General features: G+C 61.5%; 2 protein-coding genes across 6 annotated transcripts in view; one reads left to right on the plus strand and one right to left on the minus strand.

Annotated features, from left to right (window-relative positions):
* Positions 1-12,869, plus strand: part of GSE1 (Gse1 coiled-coil protein) — a 103,356-nt gene extending 90,487 nt beyond the window's left edge. For 2 of the 4 annotated variants that reach the window (XM_054840116.1, XM_054840118.1), the window contains 14 exons: positions 2,616-2,815; positions 4,404-4,582; positions 4,740-4,937; positions 5,185-5,376; positions 5,490-5,812; positions 6,276-6,600; positions 7,981-8,561; positions 9,215-9,327; positions 9,530-9,800; positions 9,942-10,049; positions 10,188-10,559; positions 11,029-11,307; positions 11,672-11,775; positions 11,944-12,860. In XM_054840116.1, the coding sequence (XP_054696091.1) occupies positions 2,616-2,815; positions 4,404-4,582; positions 4,740-4,937; positions 5,185-5,376; positions 5,490-5,812; positions 6,276-6,600; positions 7,981-8,561; positions 9,215-9,327; positions 9,530-9,800; positions 9,942-10,049; positions 10,188-10,559; positions 11,029-11,307; positions 11,672-11,775; positions 11,944-12,078 (3,380 nt within the window). In that variant the 3' untranslated portion in view covers positions 12,079-12,860. Of the gene's footprint in view, positions 1-2,615; positions 2,816-4,403; positions 4,583-4,739; positions 4,938-5,184; positions 5,377-5,489; positions 5,813-6,275; positions 6,601-7,980; positions 8,562-9,214; positions 9,328-9,529; positions 9,801-9,926; positions 10,050-10,187; positions 10,560-11,028; positions 11,308-11,671; positions 11,776-11,943 lie in introns of all 4 variants that reach the window. The other 2 variants (XM_054840115.1, XM_054840117.1) reach the window with 2 other exon arrangements.
* Positions 12,870-15,039: 2,170 nt separating this feature from the next.
* On the minus strand, positions 15,040-19,441 carry GINS2 (GINS complex subunit 2). Of its 2 annotated transcripts, XM_054840127.1 has the most exons (6): positions 19,271-19,441; positions 18,353-18,467; positions 17,492-17,591; positions 16,280-16,406; positions 15,779-15,905; positions 15,040-15,675 (listed from the first exon to the last, which is right to left on the minus strand). In XM_054840127.1, the coding sequence occupies exons 1-5, from the start codon at positions 19,358-19,360 to the stop codon at positions 15,780-15,782; spliced, it is 558 nt and encodes a 185-aa protein (XP_054696102.1). In that variant the 5' UTR covers positions 19,361-19,441; the 3' UTR covers positions 15,040-15,675; position 15,779. The 2 variants fall into 2 exon arrangements, with proteins under 2 accessions (XP_054696102.1, XP_054696101.1); XM_054840126.1 differs by having other exon boundaries at positions 15,040-15,905; positions 19,271-19,439.
* Positions 19,442-20,415: the final 974 nt, after the last annotated feature.

Here is a 20,415-nt window from a genome sequence, read left to right on the forward strand (position 1 = left end):
CCCGAAGCCTCCGGCGTCGGCTGCTCCCGAGGAAGCACGTGGGGACTCCGGATCCCCGTGATGCTGAGGGGACAAGGTCTTGGTGATGCTTCAGCCTCTCTGGGAGCTCCTGGCTCTCTCCAGCTGCCCGCTCCAGAGCCCATTGGCTTCCTTCGGGGCGGTCGGTTGGGTTTGGGGAATTATTTTGCCTTTTCTTCCCCCCCGCACCCCACAGCTCGTGCTCCCGCCGTGCTGCTCAGCCCATCTGAAGGGACGTCAGTGGGTTTTGGCATGGATTTCATGGCGCTGGAGAGAAACAGCCGTGTTCCCTTCGGATTTCCCCTTAATGACTGCATAGTTTGTTTGGAGAAACCCCATCTTCGCCCATCTGGGTGCCCAAAGTGGCTCATCCCGGAGGTTTTCAATAGACGTGGGTTTGGGTGCGTGTGGGGAAGGGGGTTTCTGTCCACGCTGTGGTTTTTACCCCGGGGAAATGAATTGCTTTGCCCCCCAAATCTTCCCTCACCCTTCCCCCAACGGGAGATGCTCTGCCGTGGCAGATGCAGCCGATGGGGTGATGCCAACCAGGTCCACTCCAGATCAGCGGCTTTTTTCCGGCTTTATGGACTAGTGACGGATCCACTGCCGTGGGTGCCGGCGGCTGTACCGCAGCCGGGGTGTCCGTAGAGGATATCCCGCTCCCCCGCAGCATCCCCAGCTGCAGGGCCTCATCCTGACTGACTCCATCCCAGCAAAACCCCAAGGAGCCACCGAAGCCATCGCCTGGCCGGGGGCTCCTGCCTCCCATCCTACCCAGGTCTGTCTGCAGGGTGGGTTTTATTTCCCCCTCTCTCTTCCTTTCTTTCCCCCCCTCCTCCTTCAGGGTCTCAGCTGTTAATTACATTTGCCTGTCAGCCCGGGCTGCTAATCTGCTATCGCCGAGCGGAAAGCAGGAGGTCAGAAAACAAAGGTGACACCATCACACTGTGCCTCTTGTCATCTCCAATCCAGATTAGTTTCATTGACTAACTCCTGGCTGAATACCACCAGTTAATTATAACGATCACAAACCCTCCCGTTTAAAGCCACACAGCGAGAATTAAGGTTCTGAAGTAAGACTTTAGCTTCATTAATTGCCGGGCTCATTGTGATGGTATTGATTGTTAACGCTATCGCGTGGTGAGTAATGGCTTCCCAGCTCAGAGGGGATTAGGCTGCTAATTGTTGTTGGCCTTGCGCTGACAAGATAGACTTCAGTGGGTGTCAAATCCGTATCGGCGGCCTCCTTTGTCGCAGGCAGCCTTTCTCTTTCCCCGAGTCTTGCTGCTCTTGAAATGAAAACGATTCGGAGCGACTCGGGAATAATTAATAAGGCAGGGCGGCCGGCAGTGGGCTGCTCCGCTTGGCCTCTCTTCTCCGCCGAGCATCCTGCATCCTGCATCCTGCATCCTTCCCAGGGCCTGGGGATGCTCGGGCTTCCCTGCGGCGTTCCCGGCCCCGCCGCATCCCGGCTGCCTCCCGGTGTTACCCTGGTGCTGGGGGTAAGCGCGGTGAGGGGTGCACGGGGGGTTCGGAGCGGGGGGTGGAGATGGGTTGCGCGCTTGCAGGGCGACGAGCTGCCTTGCACGCTCAGGGAAGCCAGCTTGCACACTTGCAGGGCGAGGAGCCAGCTTGCACGCTCAGGGGAGCTGGGGGAGACAAGCCCCCTCTCCGTGCCAGGCTCGGTGCCGGGATGCGGAGCATCGTCACCTCTCGGCTGGCATCCTGCGGTGCCCACTGGCTACCCCTCGGTGGCCAGTAGCCGGTCCCTGCCAGCGTGTCGGGAACCTTCCCTTGGCCCAGACTTGGGGCTGCTGGGAGCAGGGTTCTGGGGGGGGGTAGGAGCCCCCCAAGCTGCCCGGCTGGGTTTTAGGACCGAGCGATGTGCCACGGAGCAGACACCAAGCGCCGTGTGCCCTAGTTAACGTTGAATTTGTATTTCTGCTCCAGCTCTGCTTTTCGACCCACATTGCACTCTCCGCTTTAATTCCATTTTTATTTTTCCCTTGCAAATATCGCCAGCGTCCCCGGGGTGGGTATAATTTAAAATACAGATGTATTATGCAAATAAAGCCAAAGCCTTGCCCAAGGGTTACAGGGAGTGACTCCTTCATCCCAGCATCTCCGAGTGCCCCGGCTTGCGCGCGGTGACTTCTGCGGCCGGATTAAGGAGTCTGCGGGTTCGACTTGAGAAGATGCGGCTGGGTTGGCATCGCGTCGGTGTCGCTGTGCCAGGGCGAGCAGCGCGGGCAGGGCTCGCTGCGCCCATGAGGGGCTGTACAGGAGGTTGGGGGGGCTGGCAGTCCCTATTTGATGGGAGCAAGAGGGCGCCCGTCCCACCATGGGGGGCAAAGCCTTATAGCACCGGGGGAACGTCCCTTGGGACAGGGACCCCCCCCCCCCCAGGATGGGAGAATGAGGGGGTCCAGCCTGGCGGGCTGGAGGGATGCTGACCGCCCTGCGTGCATCCCCGTGCCCCATCCCTGCTCCCTGCAGTGGGGCATCCCATGGGGGATGGCATGGGATGGCTTCAGCTAGTTCGGAGGGTGGTTTCAGCCACTTAACCTTTTTTCCCCCCGCTTATTTTCATTTTTCAGGGTCCTCGATAAGCAGCGAGTCGTCCCCAGTCTCCTCGCCGGCCACCAACCACAGCTCCCCCGCCAGCACGCCCAAGCGTGGCCCCATGGGCCCCATCATCGTGCCCCCGGGGGGGCACAGCGTGCCCAGCACGCCGCCCGTCGTCACCATCGCCCCCACGAAGACGGTCAACGGGGTCTGGAGGAGCGAGGGCAGACAGGTATGGCAGTGTTTGGGGGGTACCCGGTTTCCCCCCGCTCCGAGGATGGGGGGCGTGGGATGCCGTGCACGGCGCTGATTGTGCCAACCGCGGTCCGAGGTGCCAGGAGCTGCACTGCCACGCTGCTCCCGGGGGACCACACGGCTGCGGCACCCCCCTTTTGGCCCCTCTGCTCCCCACCATGTCCGCGGGCTAGCATCGTCCCCAGGCTGCCATCGTCCCCGGGCTGCCATCGTCCCCGGGCTGCCATCCGGAGGGGAGCGTGAGGAAGAAGGCGGGGGGCGGGGGGGGGGGGGGTGGAAAGCGGCTAATTAAGAAGCATCGTTAGTGGTTCTCCTCTCCTCCACACGCTACAAGCAGATTCCCGGGGGGATTATGCCACTTGGAAAGACTAATTAAACCACAAAGCGGAGAGGCGATGGGAGGGGATGAGAAACGCCGAGGGCGGGGGAAGAAAAATAAATTGAGCCACGATCCCTGGGTGCTCAGAGGGGTGCGTGGGGTGTCCGGGTGCTCCCCATCCCATGGCTCCCCCATGTCCTCCCCCCGCCGTGTCGCCTCCTCCCCAGTGACCCCCGCAGCACGGGGGTTAACCGAGCGTGGGTTATTGTCTGGCAGAGCCGCGCTCGCAGCGTGACGCCCCGAGACGGGGAGGTAATTAGAGCAGAGCCTGGCACGCACAATAAGCCTTAATGCAGGCGGCGGGGGTGGCAGGGGTGGGGGATGCCCTTTGTGCCGGCCGTGGTGACCTTGGGACCGTCCCCGACGGCCGGGGACCTGTGACCTGCCCCGGAGGGTCTGGAGACCGGGACTGGATGGGGAGGGGATGCATGGGGGTGGGGGGGCCGCTGCCATCCTCCTCCTCCTCCTCTGGAGAAGACACAATGAAAAATAATCTTTATTAAACCCAACCTTGCCTTGCTGGAGGTCACCCCTGTAATTGCTGGACCCTGCGGGGTCCCTCATCGCCCCAGTGGGTGCCCCCCCCTTGCCAGGGGTCCCTCCGCAGCTGGTACAGGCACCAGGAGGGAGCGACCTTCATCCCGGTGCCGAGGATCGGGGGGGGGTTTATTAAAGATGGGTGAGGCCCCGTGGCAGGGCAGGGCAGGGCTGCTGATGCCGGCCTGTCCGTGGGGCTGGGGGGGATGCCGGGCTGACCCCCGGTTTATGGCCGGTATCAAAGGGCTGCTGGATTCCCACTGGCCGTGTCTGTATCCTCCTTGGATGATTAATAGCTCTGGAGAACAAAGCGGCCTGTAAATCTCCAGGCAGGTAACGTGTGTCCTGCCGTCAGCGCTGCCCCGGCTTCAGCACCCCCCCTCCCGCCCGTGCCCCCCTGGTGTAGCCCCCCCCGGACCCTCACGCCCCTCCAGCCCACCCTTGACAGCCTGGATGCGGGAGGATGCTCCGGCAGATGCGTCCTCCCTGGGGTACGGGTGCCAGCCAGGGACCCCCCTGTCATACTGGGGACCCGCTGTGGGTCTCGGGGTGGGCAGACAGCAGGGGACCCCCCTGACCCCCCATCCCTTGCAGGGTCTCTGCCATCCCCTAACACCCAGCTCGACGTTTGTGTCTCTTTGCCTTCCAGCAAGAAGCAGGGTCACGAGGCAGCAGCAGCGGCGGCCGCGAGCGCCTCATCTCGGAGCCCCCCCTTGCGCAGGAGAAAGCGGGGGGCCCCGCTGTCCCCTCCCACCTCCTGGGGACACCCTACTCCTTCACGCTGCCCACCAGCTCCGTGGTCCAGGACTCCCGCTTCCCCCCTCTCAAGTGAGTCTGCTGGTGACGGATTGGGGGCGGGGGGATTGCAGGATGCGGGCGTCCCCCGCCAGGTCTGGTCCCACCGAGCATCCCAGAGGGGTGACATCTCCCCGGGCGCGGGGGGGACGGACAGGCTGGGATGGTGACCATCTCCCTGCTCCCCCAGCCTGCAGCGGCCGGTCCACCACGTGGTACCTCCCAGCGCTGTCACCGAGGATTACCTGCGCAGCTTCCGTCCCTACCACACCGCCGAGGACCTCCGCATGTCCTCCCTGCCGCCCCTCGGCCTGGATCCGGCCGCCGCCGCCGCGTATTACCACCCCAGCTACCTGACACATCACCCCTTCCCGCACCCCGCCTTCAGGTTGGGCATCGCCGAGCGCGGGCACGGGGGTCCCCAGGGGATGCCGGTGGCCGGAGGGCGAGCCTTGGGGGCTGGGGAGGTGGGAGGGTGGTTGGGCTGCACGGAGGACGTTTTGGGGCTCTCCAAACCCCCCTCCCAGCAGAAGGCAGCCCCCATCCAGCCTGGGATTGCTCCGGGGGGGAGGAAAATTGGGGATTTCTTCCCCCTCCCGAGCCGCACATCCCACTGAGCATCGCCGTCTCCCCAGGATGGACGAGTCGTACTGCCTGTCGGCGCTGCGGTCCCCCTTCTACCCGCTGCCAGCGCCGGGCTCGCTGCCGCCCCTGCACCCCTCGGCCATGCACCTGCACCTCTCGGGGGTACGGTACCCCCCCGAGCTCTCGCACTCCTCCCTCTCCGCCCTGCAGTCCGAGCGCATCTCCAGCCTCGCCGCCGAGAGGTACGGGGGGGCGACGGTGGGGGGGCACGGACAGGGCACCCCAGGGGATGCTAACAGGCATCCGGGGATTGTTTGGGGGTTGGTGGTTTTTGTTTTTTGGCTTTTCTTTGCAGGTTGCAAATGGACGAGGAGCTGCGGCAGAGGGAGCGGGAGCGCGAGCGGGAGCGGGAGAAGGAGCGGGAGCGAGAAGCCGACCGGGAGCGGGAGAAGGAGCGTGAACGGGAGCGGGAACGCGAGAAGGAGCTGGAGCGAGAGCGGGAGAAGGAGCGGGAGCGGGAGCTGGAGAGGCAGCGGGAACGTGCCCGGGAGAAGGAGCTGAGCATGGTGAAAGCCATGGAGGGGCCCTTCCTCCCCATGGCCGAGCTGCACGGGCTGCGGGGGCACCCGGCCGAGGAGCGGGGCAAACCAGCAGAGCCGCTGGTGCCTGGCAGACCAGGTAACGTCCCCACCAGTGACGCCGTGGGGGGTGCTGCCTTCGGCGCAGCTTGCCACCGTCCTCTTTCCCCATCCAGATGGCAAAGCCGAGGGGGTCGGTGGCCCCGGGAGGTGGCTCGGGACGGCGCCGGGCTCTCCCGGCTGCCAGTGCGCTTTGCCAAAAGCCCAGCTGCCGCGGCTCTCGGAGAGGCGGCGCGGTGCCTGTGCCATCTGACTCGGTCCGGTGCCGTGGCACGCCTGGCAGCTGGGCTGGCAGCGAGCGGGCAGCGCCCCCCACCCCGCCCCCCCGACCGGGCAGGGGAGCACCGGGCTCTGGCTGCCGGCTGCCCCGCAGCTCCGTGTGCCTCCCGCCCGCAGGGATGCTTGGGGGGGGACCCTGTGCGCCCCAATGATAGCCAGCGATGGCCGCGGGTAGCCCCCCCTTTTCCCTGCTCTGACTCTCTGGCACCTCCTTTCCAACCCAGAGAAACTCAAGGATTCGGTGCTGCCGACGCCGAAGCCCATCCAGCACCCGCTGCACCAGCCGCCGGCCTCCCACCACCCCGTGCCCAGCCTCATCCCCAACCACAACGTGTTCCCATTGCCGGGGAGCAGCGCGGCCACGGCGCTGCTCATCCACCGCACCAACGAGGAGGAGAAGTGGCTGGCCCGGCAGCGCCGGCTGCGCCAGGAGAAGGAAGATCGGCAATCCCAAGTCTCAGAGTTTCGGCAACAAGTGCTGGAGCAGCATCTCGACATGGGGCGCGCCCCGAGCCAGCCCGAGCCCGAGCATCGGCCGGAGCACCCCAGGTAGGGATGCTGCCAGCTCCGCTCCAGGGATGCAGCTTCCCCCTAAAACCCAATTGCATTTTTTTCCCCGTCGCAGCCATCCCTGCTGTAATACCTATAGGATTTTCCCCCGTCGCCCCGTGGCTGTGCCCCTCCACCCCCCCGTTAGCCGGCTCTGGCCACCCCGTAGCCGTGCCCCTCGCTCCTTGCACGCCCCTGTGAGCAGAAGCCGCCGTGCTCGGCCGGCGCCAGCAGATCCCCATCGCGCGGTGCCAGCCAGGCCGGCTGCGCTGGCAATGCCGGGCGTTACCGGTGCCCGACATCTGCGCGGCGGCAGGCGAGGAGCCCGGGAGGTGGCCAGGGGCCAGCGGCGAGCGGCCAGGTGCTGCCCAGGCACCCGGCACCGCTAATTGCAGCTCCCCGCCGTGCAGCAGACCCAGGCGGTGGGATACCCCGTTTTGCGGGGGCGGGGGGGGCAACCTGCCCCAAAGCCGAGCGGTTTGGGGGGGGGAAGAGGAGCGTGCCTGCACCCCCTGATTGACAGGGGCTTGCTCACCCCCATTGCTAAGTGCTTAAGCAGTGCGGGCTCATCCAGCCGGCTCTGCCGCCAGTTCTCTTTGTTATTTTTGGGTATCCAGGGGATTAGCGCGGCTCATCGAGGATAATAAGGAGCAGATCGCGGCACAAAGGCGAGTGCCCGCCGCAGCCTCCCTTCCCCGTCCTCTGCTCCCGCCCCAAATTGGGGAGGAGAGAGCAAGATCACCCCGAAACACCTGCAGCCAGGGGATGCTCCATCCTCATCCTCATCCCAGGGGTGTCCGCATCCAGCGGGGAGGGAGAGGGCCCGATCCCTGGGAGGGCCGGCGGTGCTCCCGCCGGTGGTGACGCGGTGCCGGGGCGGCAGATAGCGGCGCTGAGCTGAACTCGCTGCTCTGTGCACGGAGGTCCGGGGCGCTGGAGCGGAAAAGCGTTAAATGCACAGCTTGGGCGCATGAAATATTTATCCCGCTAACAGGCTGGCTGCATCCCCGGCTGTCGGAGGGGGGTTGCGCCGGGGCGCTGCCCGTGCCGCGGGGGGAGCAGGGCTGTGCCAGGACCGCTGGCTCGCCTGGCCCCGTGGTGGGCAGCCGGGGTGGCGGGGAGGGTGTCGTGCCGGGGGTCCCGGGGGACCGGGAATGCAGCCCCATCCCTGCTCAACCCACTTGTCAACTCTGCCCCCCCACCGTCCCTCGGGGCGGTGGCACAGGAGGGGACGAGCATGGCAGCCCCACGTGCACAAACCCCTCCGGCTGGCCCTAACGCCACGTTTCTCACCCAAAAGCAGCCCGGTGCCGAGGTGCGGCCGGTGCTCTGGCAGCGGTGCCGGCCCCTCACCTCTCCGGTCCTCTCCTCTCCCCGCAGGTCGGGATCGAGCCGCCACGAGCCGAGCGGCCGGGAGCCGGGGCAGCACTTTGGTGGGCCCCCGCCGCTCATCTCCCCCAAGCCCCAGCACCACCCCGTCACCACGTCCCTCTGGAACCCCGTCTCGCTGATGGAGAGCCCCCCCGAGCCCCCCCGGCGCCTCCCCGAGCCCCACACCCTCCACGGCCACCCGGCCCCCTTCGAGCCCAGCCGCCAGGGCATCCCGCTGGTGAAGGTGGAGAGGGTCTTCTGCCCCGAGAAGCTGGAGGAGGGGGCGAGGAAGAGGGATGCTCTGGAGAAATACCCCCCAGGACGGGAGCCCGGTGCCCCGGAGCACGGGGGCTTCACCCACGCCCCCTTCCTAGCCGAGCTGGAGAAGTCCACGCAGAGCATCCTGAGCCAGCAAAGACCCCCGGCCGCCCCCTTCGCCGAGGCCGCCAAGCCCAGCTCGCCCTACCGGCCCCCCCTGCCCCGCGCCCAGGACCCCATGTACATCTACGATGAGTTCGTGCAGCAGCACCGCAGGCTGGTCAGCAAACTCGACCTGGAGGAGCGCCGGCGGCGGGAGGCCCGCGAGAAAGGTGAGGTGCCGGGTTTGCACCGCGCCGGGGACCCCCAGACCGGCGCCGGGACGTGGCGGTGGTGGGGGCGGCCGGTGGGTCTCCCTGGGGATGCCGGCAGCCCGCGATGCGAACGCTCCCGTAAACCGAGCGGCTCGGTAAATCCTCTGCTCTAGACATGCCCAATTAATAAATGATGAACTGAGGCTAATAAGCGGGCTTTAAATATTAATGGGACTGCGCGAGCGGGGATGAGAACAGTGGCGAGGAGGAGACGGAGCGCTGCGGGGGGGGGGGCAGGTGTTGCCGTCCCCCCTCCAGCGGAGATGGGGGGCTCAGCCGCAGCCACCCCGGGCCGTGTCCCGTTAACCCTCCTGTTGAGCCCCCGCCACCCATCCCAAAGGGATGCTGAGTGGGGACACGGGGGCGGGCGATGCCCTGCGGGTCCCACAGCCGGTGGAGCGGGGACAGGGCTCCATGGGGTTACACCCCCCCACCCTGCTGGGACCCACACTGCACCCCCACCGCTCCCCTCCAGCATCATCCCCCAGCGCAGCAGCACCCCGCTGCACCCCTGTCCCCAGAGGGTTCCCCAGGGTCCCCGCAGGTCCCCAGGGTCCCCGCAGTGTCACCGTGGTCTCCCCCGTCTCACGCCAGCCTCTCCCCATCCCCAGGGTATTATTACGACCTGGACGACTCCTGCGACGACAGCGACGAGGAGGAGGTGCGGGCCCATCTCCGCTGCGTGGCCGAGCAGCCCCCGCTGAAGCTGGATACGTCCTCCGAGGTACAACCGGCGCTCGCCGTCCCCTGTCCCCTCTGTCCCCCGGGGCAGCCCCCCCTCCTCGGGCAGCAGCTCCCAGTGCCGCCGTGCAGCCGCCGTCCCCAGCCGGCTGCAGAGATGCCAGGGGGTCGGGGCTGGGGATGAGGATGAGGATGGGGACCGGTCTGGGGGTGACCCTGCTCTGCTCTCCCCCTCGGTGCCCCAGAAGCTGGAGTTCCTGCAGCTCTTCGGCCTCACCACACAGCAGCAGAAGGAGGAATTGCTGAGCCAGAAGCGTCGCAAGCGCCGGCGGATGCTGCGGGAGAGGAGCCCCTCGCCGCCGACGGTGCAGAACAAGCGCCGCACGCCCTCCCCGCGCCTCCCGCTCTCCACCCGCTACAGCCCCGACGAGATGAACAACAGCCCCAACTTCGAGGAGAAGAAGCGCTTCCTCACCATCTTCAACCTCACGCACATCAGCGCCGAGAAGAGGAAAGGTAACAGACATGCCCCGTGCATGCTCGGGGCCGGCCCCGGCTCGGGGGGGGGTCCCCACTCCCTGGTTTGGGGGTGCCTGGGGCCGTGAGCTTGCTCTGCTGAGCAGAGGCTACACTAAACCTCAGCTTCCCATGCCGCAGACAAGGAGAAGCTGGTGGAGATGCTCCAGGCCATGAAGCAGAAGACCACGCCGGCCGCCGTGGTGGTGAAGAGCTCCCCGCGGGACAGCCCCAGCGGCCCCACCGCCGGTAAGCACCCCCGCTCCCTCCCTGGCTCTCGGCTGGCCGGGGGCACCCCCTGCCCGGCGGGATGGGGGGGCACGGCTTTGCCTTGCGGGGGACACGGAGCCCCCGCTGCAGCCGCCTCTGCTCCTCCTCTGCCCAAAGAGCCGCCGGTGCCGCCGCTCCTGCTGGATCCGGATAAACCCGTGGGCATCGCCGTCTCCGTGCCAGAGGCGCAGAAAACGGCAGAGCCGGGCAGGTTAGACCAGCTGAGACCCCAGGAGCTACCGAGGGCCAAGGAATCGGCCACGGCATCGGTGGAGAAGCCCCGGCTGAGCGACGGGCACCCCGGGAAGAAGGCACTGAGCATCCTCAGCTACGTCAGGGGTCCCCTGCCCAAGGACATCCCGGTGCCGCTGTCCCACAGCATGAACGGCAAGAGCAAGCCCTGGGAGCCCTTCATCGCCGAGGAGTTCGCCCACCAGTTCCACGAGTCGGTGCTGCAGTCCACCCAGAAGGCGTTGCAGAAGCACAAAGGTAACGGCGGGGATGCGGGGAGCTGGCTGGGTACCACCGGGATAGCATCCCCGTGGGGTGGGAGACCCCCCTGGCCCCCCCCCCCCGCTGGGGTTTGGCACCGCCGAGGGCACGACATCCACCGGCAAACGCGTTGCTGGAGCATCCCAGGAGCTCGTCGATGAAGATGAATATAAGGCGCTGGGATAATACGGCTCCGTTCCGCCCGGACTCACTCAATTCAATGAGCGAGCAAAACGTCGTTACTCCAGCGTGCCGGGGGCATGGGGTGGGTGATGAAAACCCCCAGAAGATGCTGCAGCCCCCCAAAAATGGCCTTGGGTGGGGGGGGGGGATGGAAATCAATACCTTGAGGGGAGCATCTTTCCTGATGCAGCCTCGGGGGGGGGGGCAGCACTGGGGCAGGGGACGCGGGGAGCGGGTGGGGGATGTGGGGAGCGAGCGGGGGGCTGATGCTCGGTCCCCGCAGGGGGGACGGCGGCGCTGACGGCGGAGCAGAACCACAAGCTCGACGCCTCCATCCACTACAACATCCCCGAGCTGCAGGCGTCCAGCCGCCTGGCCGCCCCCCCGCACAACGGCACGGCCGAGGGGCCACTGCCCCACCGGGCGCTGCCCCCGCTGCCCCACGACTCGGCCTCCGAGGAAGAGGAGGAGGAGGAGGAGGAGGAAGAGGAGGAGGAGTACCCCAGGCCCAAGTGGCAAGGGATCGAGGCAATTTTTGAAGCTTACCAGGAACATATAGAAGGTAGGGGATGAGGGGAGGGGTAAACCCCCACTTCGTGCCTCAGTTTCCCCTGGGTGAAACCACGCCGGACCCTGACCGGGCGCCTCTGGCTCCTGCCGGAATGGGTCGGGGAAGCGCTGGTGGCTCCCCGGCACTGCAGGAGTGGCATAAAAGCAAGAGGCGACAGTGAAAATTGATGTATACGTGAAAAATTCATGTATTCAGGGCTGTATTCACGGGAGGTTCCCTGCGGGCAGCCCAGGGGCCGGGGATGCTCAGGGATGCTGCGGCTGGGCAGAGCATCCTCGGGCACGGTGCTGTGCCGTGCACGGAACCGGAGGAGCCGGCGTTCACCCCACCCCTTCTTCTCCTTTGGGCTTCGCAGAACAAAACCTGGAACGCCAAGTGCTGCAGACCCAGTGCCGGCGGCTGGAGGCCCAGCACTACAGCCTGAGCCTGACGGCAGAGCAGCTTTCGCACAGCATGGCGGTGAGCGGGGCCGCGGCCGTACCCCCCCCCCCCACCCACCCACCCAAACCCGGGGCACAGGCACCCCTGCACCCCCCCCCCCACCGCCTCCGCGGGGCATCCGGGAGGGATCCCATCCCTTGCTCGCTGCCTGCCCTGACTCTGCCTTCTCCCCTTGGCTGCCTGCAGGAATTAAGGACCCAGAAGCAGAAGATGGTCTCGGAGCGCGAGCGCCTGCAAGCCGAGCTGGATCACCTGCGGAAGTGCCTTGCCTTGCCTGCAATGCAGTGGTCTAGGGGTTATTTCAAGGGGTATCCCAGGTGACGCTCCTTGGGCTAGGCCGAACATATAGTCTAGAAATAATAATCTATTTTATTACCTTGAATATTTAATATTTTTCACTGGGAGGTTTGAAGCTAAAAAAATAAAATTTAAAAAAAAAAATAATAAAAAAAAAATAAATGGAGAATGTGCCATGCATGAAGCAAAGGAGCACGGGAGCCGGGAGCCCACCCGATGGCGAGCAGACGGCGAGCAGACCCCGTCCCGTCCCCTCCGGTCCTCTGCAAGCAACTGCCAGCCCGGCTCGGGCTCTCCTCCCGGGAGACAGGGCGCTGCGGGCCCCCCCCTCCACCCACCCACACTTTATAGCGCTCATTTTTGTTGGGGTTTTTTTTTTGGTTTTGTTTTTTTTGTTTTTTTTTTTTTTAATTAAAAGACTCCACCGACAACACTAAGGCTGGAGGAGCCCCGCGGGGCCGGGTGCGGGACGGCCGGCCAGCAGCCGCTGAGCCCCCTCCTCCCCGGCACGGCACGGCACGGCACCGGGAGCCTCCCCCCCTACCCCACCCCGGGGCTTTCCACTGGAAATGCACTTCGCTATAAAACAATAAAGTCAATAAACTGGTTGAAGGTACCTTTTTGTTCCTGTTTGGCGGGGAAGGGGCACGGACGCGCGCCGACGGTGGGCCCCGGCGGGGTTAACTTGTCGGAGTCAGTCACCGTGGTTTTGCGATTTAAGAGACAAAAAAAAAAAAAAAAAAGGTGCTTCAGCCTTGTACTGTGTATATATATTAAAAAAAAAAAAGTTTTGTATGTTTTTATTACTTTAATTATTGTTATAAAAAGCTTGCCTTTTTTTTTAATATGTTTCTGCTTTTTTTTTGCCTTTTTTTTTTCCTCTCCCCTCCCCCTTCTCCCTTCCCCTTTTTACTTTTTTTTTTTTTTTTGGCAAAAAGATTAACTTGCTTTTAGTGTTAGTATGGCTGCTGGTCAGGACAGAAGTGTTTTAAAAGAATTAAAAAAAAAAACCCAAACCCCAGGAAAAATAAATCCCCTTTTCCCGCAGGGCAGGTGCCGTCCCACCGCCAGTCCCTGGGGAACCCGGAGCTGAGCCCTTCCACCACCCTCAGCCTCCTGGGTTGTTATTTTTGGGGTTTGGGTTTTGGTTTTTTTACCATTTTTCCTTTGATTTCTGGGTCTTTTTCTGGTCCCTCTGGGCAGTTGTGGGTGTTGCGGTGCCGGGTGGTTTCTCAGCCTTGCGTGGGCTCCGTCTGCCAAATTAAAAATACGAAGCGATGGCACCCAGAGGGCTGGAGGGGTTAGGGATGGGTGGCACAGGGGGTGTCCTTCTGTGTCCCCCCCCAAATACCGAGACAATCAGAGCGGCGCTATAAGGTGGTTTGGGCAGGGGGAGCCGGGGTTCGCCCGTGGGGTCCGCAGCTTGGCACGGGGTTGGTGGCATCACGGGGACAAGCTGGGTCGAGCTCTTCCTGCCTGTACCTCGTGCCCACCGGCGGGCAGGAGCTGCCTGCGGCGTCGGGCTGGGGCGGCAGGTCCAGGCTTGGCACCACATGGTGCCATTTTTAGCCACTTTCCAATCATCGCACACCCTAACTCCCCAGGGAGGCTTTTTTTATATATATATATTTTTTTTTTTAATTTTTTTTAAAATTATTTATTTTTTTTTTTTAATTTGCCACCAGACAAGCTCATGTCTACAGGAAAAGATGACCTCTGCTTTCTGCTTTAAATTCTCTTGTTGCACTCGCAAAGAAAGCATTAACATCCCCCCCCCATTTCCCCCCTCCAGTCTCCCATTGGCTTCACCAAAAAAAAAAAAAAAAGCTGTGCAAGATTAAAAAGCAAAATGCCCTTGTGACAGAAATTAGTTTAATCTTTTTTAAATCCCCAATTGCATCGCCAGCCTCTGGCCTAGCCGCTGCCAACTCTGGGCTTCACAATGAATTTTAACACGGCAAAATATGCTCGCTGCTCGACTCGCTTTTTCCCTTCCCGTGTGTTGGGGAGAGGAGGGAGGGGGGGGAACGGGGGAAGAAGCTGGGGAATGGAAAATCATCGGCAATTTATCCCTCGCCGCCGTGCCGCGATGAGGCCGTGGGCAGGAGCCTGGCTGGGATGTCGCCTGGCTCTGTAGCAGCTCCCGTCCTGAGATTTTTTTCCCCCCTCACCAATAATCACGTATTTTGGACCGATTTCTCAGAATTATTCCCCCCCGGGGCCATGGGGAACGGTCGTGTCTGTTTGTACGTACCCCGTGCTGAATCGCTCGAGCAGCTGCGCCAGAGCCTGGGAGGGCAGAGCCCGCTGGGGGCAGTTTAGATGCTGTGAAAGAAAACAAAACAAACAGAAAAAAAAAAAACAAAGGAGAAAAAAAACCCCCTAAACATGTTCTAAGTGTACTTGTTTGAATTAATTGTAATGTAATATATTATTTGTTGAATGTAGTAATTAGGTATTTATGAATATATTGCTGTAATTTCTGAAAACATCCAAAAAAAACCAACCAAGAACAATAATAAACTCTTCCACAACGCTGGCAAAGGATTCTTTCTCCCCCAGCGGCGATGGGAAAGCAGCCCTGCTCCGAGCATCCCCCAGCCTCGCCGGGGGGCAGCTCCTGCCATCCTCACCTTGTCGGAACCCTCTGCCTGCGGGCAGCGCTGCGGGCAGCGGCCGAGGCAGGCAGGGCACAGATGGCAGGCAGGAGCCGCGCGGAGCCTGGCCCAGATGCTCGGGGAAGGGCACCGCTCGTGGCTTGCCACCGTCGGGTTCGAGCCGGCATTTTCCCCCCTCTGCCCGTAATAATTACATCTGCCATCAACGCAGCCCGACGCCGGCGAGGATCCTGCCGTCGCCTGTCGGTCTGCCGCAGGGGAACGGGGCCGGAGCCAAAGGAGGAGAGCTGCGGGTTTTTCCAAGCATTGTTTAACCCGTGTACGCTTGATGCACAGCGTGCGACAAAACACAGGGACTAATTTGATGCCGTTGACTCAGCTGCAATTAATTTTATTTTTTTCATACACACAGTTTCAGATTAAAAAGAGAAAAGAAAAAAAAAAAGGCAGACGTAGGATATTACGAGACAGCCTGGCTTTGGAGAGGGAAAGCCATTTTCTTTTGTCCTTCTCCAAAGAGCAGATGGATCTGCTTCCCGGCTGATCTCCCCAGCAGAGCAGCAGACACCTCTCATCGCCGGCACATCTTCCCCCTTTTTCAAGGCTCTGAGAAAATTCATGGCGAAGCACCGCCTAGAAATTTATCGCTTTCAAGCCAGTGTGTGGCCTGTGCTGCCCTCAGAAGTTCCCTCTATGAAGTACACCCACACTCTCCAGGGCGCAGAGATCCTCCTGACATCATTAGACAGCAGCCTAGCGCTGGCAAGCCACCACCTGCACCAAGCAGATCTCTCGAACCCAAGAGAGAGCTCGACCTCTGCAAAGAGGGAACGCGTAGGAGCGATCGTGCGGGGATGTTCCCGTGCCATTGGCAGCTCTGGAGCAATTCCCATCCGGCCACGGGAATCCTGCTCTCTCCTCTGGGAAGGAGAACCCCTGCCCGTGTGCCTGCTGCCCAGCCCAGGAGGGGTTGCAGGCAGCCGAGGCTTGGGCGGCTTCAGATCTGGGCAGGGAGGTAGAGGCTGGTCAGATGAAGGCCGAGGAGCAGAGTCTGCTCCCTTCCACTGCCCTCTCCTGGGAGGTTTGAGTGCTGGCCCGGCTAGTACCTCAGAAATCCTGGGAGTGGGCGCTCTCGCCAGGCTGAAGGTTAGTCCGGAGCTTGTACATGTGATCTAAGGCTTGAGTAAGGAAAGTCCCGGCTGTGTTGATCTCCATCAAAGTTAAGTTATCCAGCTAAAAGAGAAAAGGGCAGAATGTGGGGAAACAGACCTGCCACAAGGAACTCGGAAAGTAGCTCTGCGGCACACGCTTCTCCTTTGGTGACCCCCCAAGGGACAGGCCCAGCTGCCACCCCCGGTCAAGAGAAACCCACGAGCAACAAGAGCGCTATTTCCTTAACGCACGGGGAGCTGCAACCAGCCCATAAAGCAAGGTTTCAGCATATGGCTTTAGTTCCCAACTGCCATACCCACAACCCAGGAAAAACATGCCCCAACCAGCATTTTCACGAGCAGCTCTCATCAGTCACAAGCCCACACAATCGCACGGCATCTGGAATCCTCCCAGCACAGAACTGGCAAAGCTCTCCCGGCTCGTCCCCGCCGCACCTTGGCGTGAGCCTCCTGCTGCCTGACGAAGCTGTCCGCAGACAGCCGCAGCTTGGCTATCCGGGTGTCCCAGGTATCCTTCACCAGCGTTCGAATCTCATCGGCTTTTGGGATGTTGTCTGAGGCGCTGAAAGGAGGAGAGAGCGGATCAGAACAGGCTGCGAGGGACCCGTACGTTATGTCACTGGCGTAAGTAATGTTGGCAGTTCTTCAGCCCTCTGAGGCATAAGCAGAGCAGTTTGCTAGAGAGGAAAAAAAAAAAAAAAAACCCTGCAACTCGACATTAAAATCCAGCCTGGTACTTCTGCTGCTGGGATTTTTGGGACAGTTTATTTACCCAGGAATGCTCAGCTCTGATGCAGCATCTGGTTCTCACTAGAATCCTTCTGCTCTTTAATTGCCCAGCTGGTACGAGGTACACGGAGGGCCAATAACCCGGCCAAAGTCACGGGCAGCTGGGGAATTGAAAGGACTCGGCTGCGATTACAGCCCCGGCTCTGTGCTCTCGTGGCTCTATCAGAGAGTATTAAGTTGAAAGGACCGTACGAGTTGTGCCACATCCTCCCATTAAGGCAATTCAGCGCTGCCATAAGGACCTCGGGAGATGAGATCAATTCACACGGACAGAGCTGTCAGGGTTATTCTAGCGTGAGGGAAGGAGCCGCACGCCAAGAGCGTCATCTCCAGAGGAAAAGCCAGTGCTTAAATGACCGCCCTGCCGTAATCGAGGGCTTAAAGTCAGAAGAGCCTGCACTGAGAAAAATACCAGCCAGCACATTTTACAAGTGAAATGCCTCAGCAGGCATGAGTTCAGACTCGGAATATCCCTGGTCTCCTGCTTCTCAGGCCGAGAAAAGAGGAGCTTTCCTCCTGAAGGAGAGCCAAGGAAGAAGCCTGGAGGGTTTAGGCTGCTGAACAGATTGCAGCCATGGAACGTGTTGCCGATCCTCAAGGCCTCTACGCTTAGCTGCCGCTCAATAAAGCGGCGCAGTCCCAATTATCAGGCCGCAGAACAAGCAATCCCCAAGTTACTGAAATGCAAAGTTACCATGAGAAAACTGCTGCAACGAGATCTTGGCACGCTGTGAAATAAACCTCCATTAACTCTCACTTTCCCACCACTCTCTGGGGCCACTGCCAACGAAAGCTTGAAAAATTGTCTATGCAAGCATGTACTCGGGCGGAAACTGTTACAATACATTTCCTACTTACTAGTTTAACAGCAGCTTTGTGAGTTCCATATAATAGGGACTGGGCATCAGAGTGAAGGTGTCCTCTTTACGTTCCTGGTCCCGGATTTCCCCCAGTTTTTCTAAAATACAACCAGGAACGGTCAGACATTGCCAGACCTTCAGTGTTCCAGGCACACTTTTACCCCCCCAGGAAAAACAGGAGACTGGATCTACACCAGCTTGATCCCCAAACGGATTGGCGGTCCCTTCACCACAAAACACGTGCGCTAAGTAGCGTTTGTGCCCTTGAATGAATAAAGCAGGAACACTTTGGTGCAGGTTTCCCTCTTGCTGCAGCTCCACGAGAGTTTGCTTTTTCTCTTTCTCAGTGCCCCCTGAGATGACAAAAGGGAGGGTGCCACGATTCTCACTTTTTAGAGAGTGAGACGACCTCCCATTTCCGATGCCCTCAAGGAAAACGATTTCAGGGAGTGAGTGAACCAGCGACAAACACACATATACGCTCTCCGAAGCCTCCCTCCTCACAGAGCGTCACCCAAGGTCCCCGGCTCCTTCTGAACAAGCCTTGCGAGAGATGCAAGTGCTGCTCAGAAAGACCAGCGGCTGCTTCTGAAGATGAGCGTTGGGGCTGGGGATTCAATCTAACCCTTGTTCTTCCTCCTCAGCAGAGGAACAGAAGTTAAATGCCTGACTTAACCAGGAAGATTACATCTCCTGTAAATATAAAGAATTCCAGTGGTAGAACGTTAGATCGTTCTCTCCGAGTCATTTGTGTTTGTTGAATTAAGCTTCCCACTAATGGTGAAAACCAGAGTTGTTGTTTTTATTTCGTGTTTCCACTGCACCCGCTGAAGCCCAGGGCTGAAGCCGCCATCCTTACCGACATCCATCCATTCTGGAGGGATCAGCCGACACTTCTGCCTCTGCTTCAGGTTAATGGCCAACCAGACAGGCACTTCCACTGGCAAGCCGGGATTGAAAGGACCCAGATCTCCCTGGAAGACAAATCGAAGACGAGAATAAGGCGGCAGTGAAGGCTGGGACACCACAGTGCTTGTCTGTTGATTTGGCCTCAGCCATCTCTAGGGATCATGAGTTTTTGGGGGATTTGGAAAAGCCAGAGTCAAATAGCATCTGAATTTCCTCCTCTCGCCTCCCGTAATTCTTGCTCTCTGACTTTTCCTCCTCTCCCTTGAGAAGTAATAACTAAAGTTTCCAGCGCATTTCCTATTTCAAAGTGTTTTACAGAAATTACATCTATCCTGAAAACGCAGCCCCCCGGGCTCAGGCGCTTTCGGAGGCAGGTGGCAGCGGAGCCCAGCACCCAGGGCAGATCCTGGCACCCGCTGCCAGAGCTGGGGGCTCAGCACCCAGGGCAGCCGGTCACCCCCTCAGCCAAGGCTCAGGTGCCAGGGGCTGCGCTGCCTCTGCAAAAGCACCGGAGAGGTGGGGGACAGCACTGCCCCCTCCCAAACCCCCTGGGGGGATGTGCTGCCTCCTCTCCAAACCCGCCCCCCCCGCCCCTGCCCCCCAATCCCTCCACCCCCACCAGATCAGACCCCCAATCCCCCCACCCCCTCAGCCCTTTCCCCATACCCCCGTCCCCTCTGCGCGTTCCCCAGCCGGTCCCCAGTCCCCTCAGCCCCTCTCCCTCAGCCCCCCAGCCCCAAGGCCCGCCCACACCCTGCCCTCAATCCCACCAGGCTCTGTCCCCCGACCCGCCGCTGCTGTCCCCCAAACCCTGTCCCCCTGCCCCCCAGCTCTCCCGGGCCTGTCCCCACCCCCCGGCCCCGCCGACCCCGATGAGGTGGATCCGGTCGAGGCTGAAGTTGGGCACGATCGTCACCAGCTCCTTCTCGGCCAGGAACTCCGCCTCGGCCGGCTCCATGGCGGCGGCCACAGGAAGCTCCGGCCGGCCCCGAACCGGCACCGGCACCCAACCGGAACCGGAACCGGACTCGGGCCCACCGCGCGCCCGCCCTCCCCATTGGCTGCGCGGCGATGAGGCCCCGCCCACAGCGCCCCGCTTCCCGCCGCCGGGTGCGTTTTCGCGGTCTCCGCGTGGGGGCGGGGTCAAGCAGCTCGTCAAGCAGCTCGGAACACGCTGATTGGTTTCCCATGGGCGGCGCTGGCCGGCCATTGGTTACCATGTCGCACCCCTTTCTGATTGGCTGTCCTACTCCCGCCGCGCTCCGGCACTGGCCCCGCGGCCGTGCCCAGCAGAGGGAGGAGGTCTGGGTCGGTGGCAGAGGGACCAATCCCGATGCCTCTTGGGGACACTCAACCAATCAGCGCTCAGCACTTGTTGCCGGGGCGCCGCTGGGCCCGCAGCCGCCCCCGCCCTCTGCGCATGTGCGCGACGCCGGCCGCTACCGCCCCCTGGCGGCCGGGAGGGGCAGCACCCCCCCCCGGTGGGTTCGTGTCCCCCGCGGCCGTGGGTGCGTGTCCCTAGGCCCGCCCTGCGCCCGGCGTGCCCCGGCACCCCTCCCGCCCCGCCTGTGCACCCTCCCTCTGCGCACAGCCCAGCAGCGGCCATCCATCTGGCCGGCCGGCAGTGCAGTCGTCCCTGTGCAGCCACCCACGACCGGGCACCCACCATCACCCATCTGTCCTGTCCCTCCATCCGTCCGTCCAACCATAGACCCATCCATAGACCCATCCATCCATCCATAGACTCATCCATCCATCCACAGATCCACAGATCCATCCATCAACCCATCCATCCATAGACCCATCCATCCATCCATAGATCCATAGATCCATCCATAGACCCATCCATCCATCCATAGACTCATCCATCCATCCACAGATCCATAGATCCATCCATCAACCCATCCATCCATAGACCCATCCATCCATTCATAGATCCATAGATCCATCCATAGACCCATCCATCCATCCATAGATCCATCCATAGATCCATCCATCCATCCATAGATCCAT

The sequence above is a fragment of the Grus americana genome, chromosome 13 (assembly GCF_028858705.1).
Source record: "Grus americana isolate bGruAme1 chromosome 13, bGruAme1.mat, whole genome shotgun sequence".
Lineage (NCBI taxonomy): Eukaryota > Metazoa > Chordata > Aves > Gruiformes > Gruidae > Grus > Grus americana.